This window comes from Euprymna scolopes, chromosome 6 (assembly GCF_053919585.1).
Source record: "Euprymna scolopes isolate OS-2025 chromosome 6, ASM5391958v1, whole genome shotgun sequence".
Taxonomy (NCBI): domain Eukaryota; kingdom Metazoa; phylum Mollusca; class Cephalopoda; order Sepiida; family Sepiolidae; genus Euprymna; species Euprymna scolopes.
This window is the reverse complement of record NC_136487.1, coordinates 19,621,884-19,624,284: the sequence shown is the minus strand read 5'-3', so window position 1 is coordinate 19,624,284 and position 2,401 is coordinate 19,621,884. Positions and strand designations below refer to the sequence as shown.

Sequence of the window (2,401 nt, the reverse complement as noted above, 5' to 3'; positions counted from 1 at the left end):
ACCCTGTCCAGGAGCGAGAGACAAGCAGCAGATGCACCAGCCCAGATGTGACAACAGGACTCCATACATGGGCGAATGGTGGCCTTATAGAGGTATAGGATACTGTCAGGCGTAAGTAGTTTTCTAGCACGGTAGGGGGAGCCAACCTTCCTTGCAGCAGCCTTGGCTCTCAATGTATCTATTCCAGTTCATATTCCCTGTAAATGTTAGGCCGAGGAGTTTAAAAGAAGTACTTTCAGGCAATGTGTTCTTGGCCATTGCTATTGGTGGTAGAGAAGGTTTCTTGTAGTTATTGAAGGAAACAAGCTTAGTCTTAGCAGCATTGAATGTGACCAACCATTTTTGTCCCCATTCCACTACGGATTGGAGGTCATCCTCTAGTGTTTTTGCCATTTCCTTGGATATGCGTTCATTTGTTTTCCCCTCATATCTGTTATAGAGAGTGGTCTCATCGGCAAATATACCCATCTCCGAAACAATTTCATCAGGGAGGTCATTTATGAATATCAGGAATAATAGAGGTCCAAGGATAGACCCCTGAGGTACTCTGCATTTATGTCATATTGTTTGGATGTACGACCGTCGAGGACAACTTTGATTTTTCTCTTACTTAAGAAGGATTTAATTACATTATGAATTCTTCCAGTGATTCCATTTCACACCCTGGTCAACAAAAAAGAGGGGACTTTTTCCGGATTCTGTCACGGCTGCCCAAACCATCGCTGAGGCGGCACATTGTTTCCTTGTCACCACTCGGGATCCTTTGTCCCCATCCCTCGACCAAACCCGATCGTTTTGGGTGTTAAAGTGGTGTTCAACATCAAATTTCTTCTCATCACTGAAAACGAGATTTGGTAGCGTGCCTTCCTGAATGCGGGAAAGAAGAATTTGGGATCTTTGGAGTCGTTTATCAACAATTTCAGCAGAAAGCTGTTGTTTCTCAACATGCTTGAATGGAGACATCTTCAGGTCCTTTCGGAGTACAGTTGACATGATCCCATACGACACTCTCCACTCTTTAGCCAGATTCTGGATGGATCTCTTAGGAGTCCTCCTTTTCTTTTCTCTGATGGATTTAACAAGTTTAAGGGTTCTAGCTGTTCGAGGGCGACCTTGCCCTGGCCTATTCTGAATGTCCTCAGTCACCTCCAAATGTTTTAAAGTCCTCCACACCAGCATTCTGTTCACTTTCAGGCTCTTACAGATATCCTTCCTAGAGTTTCCGGCTTTAAACAGCTCAACAATTGCAGTCTAAAATACTATCCATGGTTATATTCTGGTATCTGAAAGCATAAAGATTCATGAATAAATGTTGAAAATAGAGGAATACCGTAAAAAATAATTAAAATTATAGTTTGAAATAGACTGTAATGCTAAATATTGATGACCCTGTATATATATATATATATATATATATATATATATATATATATATATATATATATATATATATATATATATACTAAGTTTGGTCTCTGAACACTGTTTTCGCATAGACAGAGAGAAACCTTAATTTCCTCATTGCACATGTAGATATTCATACGAATTATATATATATAGATATATGTGTGTGTGTGCATGTATATATATATATATATATATATATATTAAACACTGATAGAATTCAGATGAAAATCCTAATAGATATTACTTGAAGTAACAATTTCAGGGTAATCCTAGCCAAAAAGGGAAAGCTCAATATTTAAGAATTGAGCAATATATAAGTTTCGTGGTTAAATTTTAAATTCTGAAAAAAAACAACATATAGAAACATATATACGAATTAAGAATTTATTGCTTGACAAAAGGAATATATAAAAGGGGTTATGTTAATTTCCTTAATCCATGGATTTTCAATAATGGCTAATAGTACCTTCTCCCCTTGACCTATCCTCTGCCTACCTGGATTTATACCCCGGGTGGACATTGTTACTCCTTCTGATAATTGACTGCCCAGGTTGTATCAAATTCTCTCTTCCTATAATTATCTTCATATAATTATCAACAACCACTCAAAAAACTATTTTCAATATTTGTGCTGAAAAGCAAAATTAGTGCTGAACATTTTGCTAACCGCATTTCATTTCCTCTGATGATATGAGCCATTATTGAAAATCCATGGATTAAGGAAATTAACACAACCCCTTCTATATATTCCTTTTGGCAAACAATAAATTCCTTATTCGAATGTATGTGTCTATATGTTGCTTTTCAAAATTTAACCACCAAACATATATATATATGTATATATATATATATATATATATATACATATATATGAGATATTATTATTTATTCTTATCTACGTACAATAGTGTTTCATGCTTATGCAATCATCAGTGTAGAGTTAGAGTTCCTGCCGGTCATGACATTCGAATATGGCGACGAAGCCAACTTTTGC

General features: G+C 36.3%; 1 protein-coding gene across 1 annotated transcript; it reads right to left on the bottom strand.

Annotated features, from left to right (window-relative positions):
• Positions 1 to 630: 630 nt before the first annotated feature.
• Positions 631 to 993, bottom strand: LOC145277459 (uncharacterized). Its single transcript, XM_080128822.1, has one exon. It carries the CDS (start codon positions 991 to 993, stop codon positions 631 to 633), a length of 363 nt encoding a protein of 120 aa, XP_079984948.1.
• Positions 994 to 2,401: the final 1,408 nt, after the last annotated feature.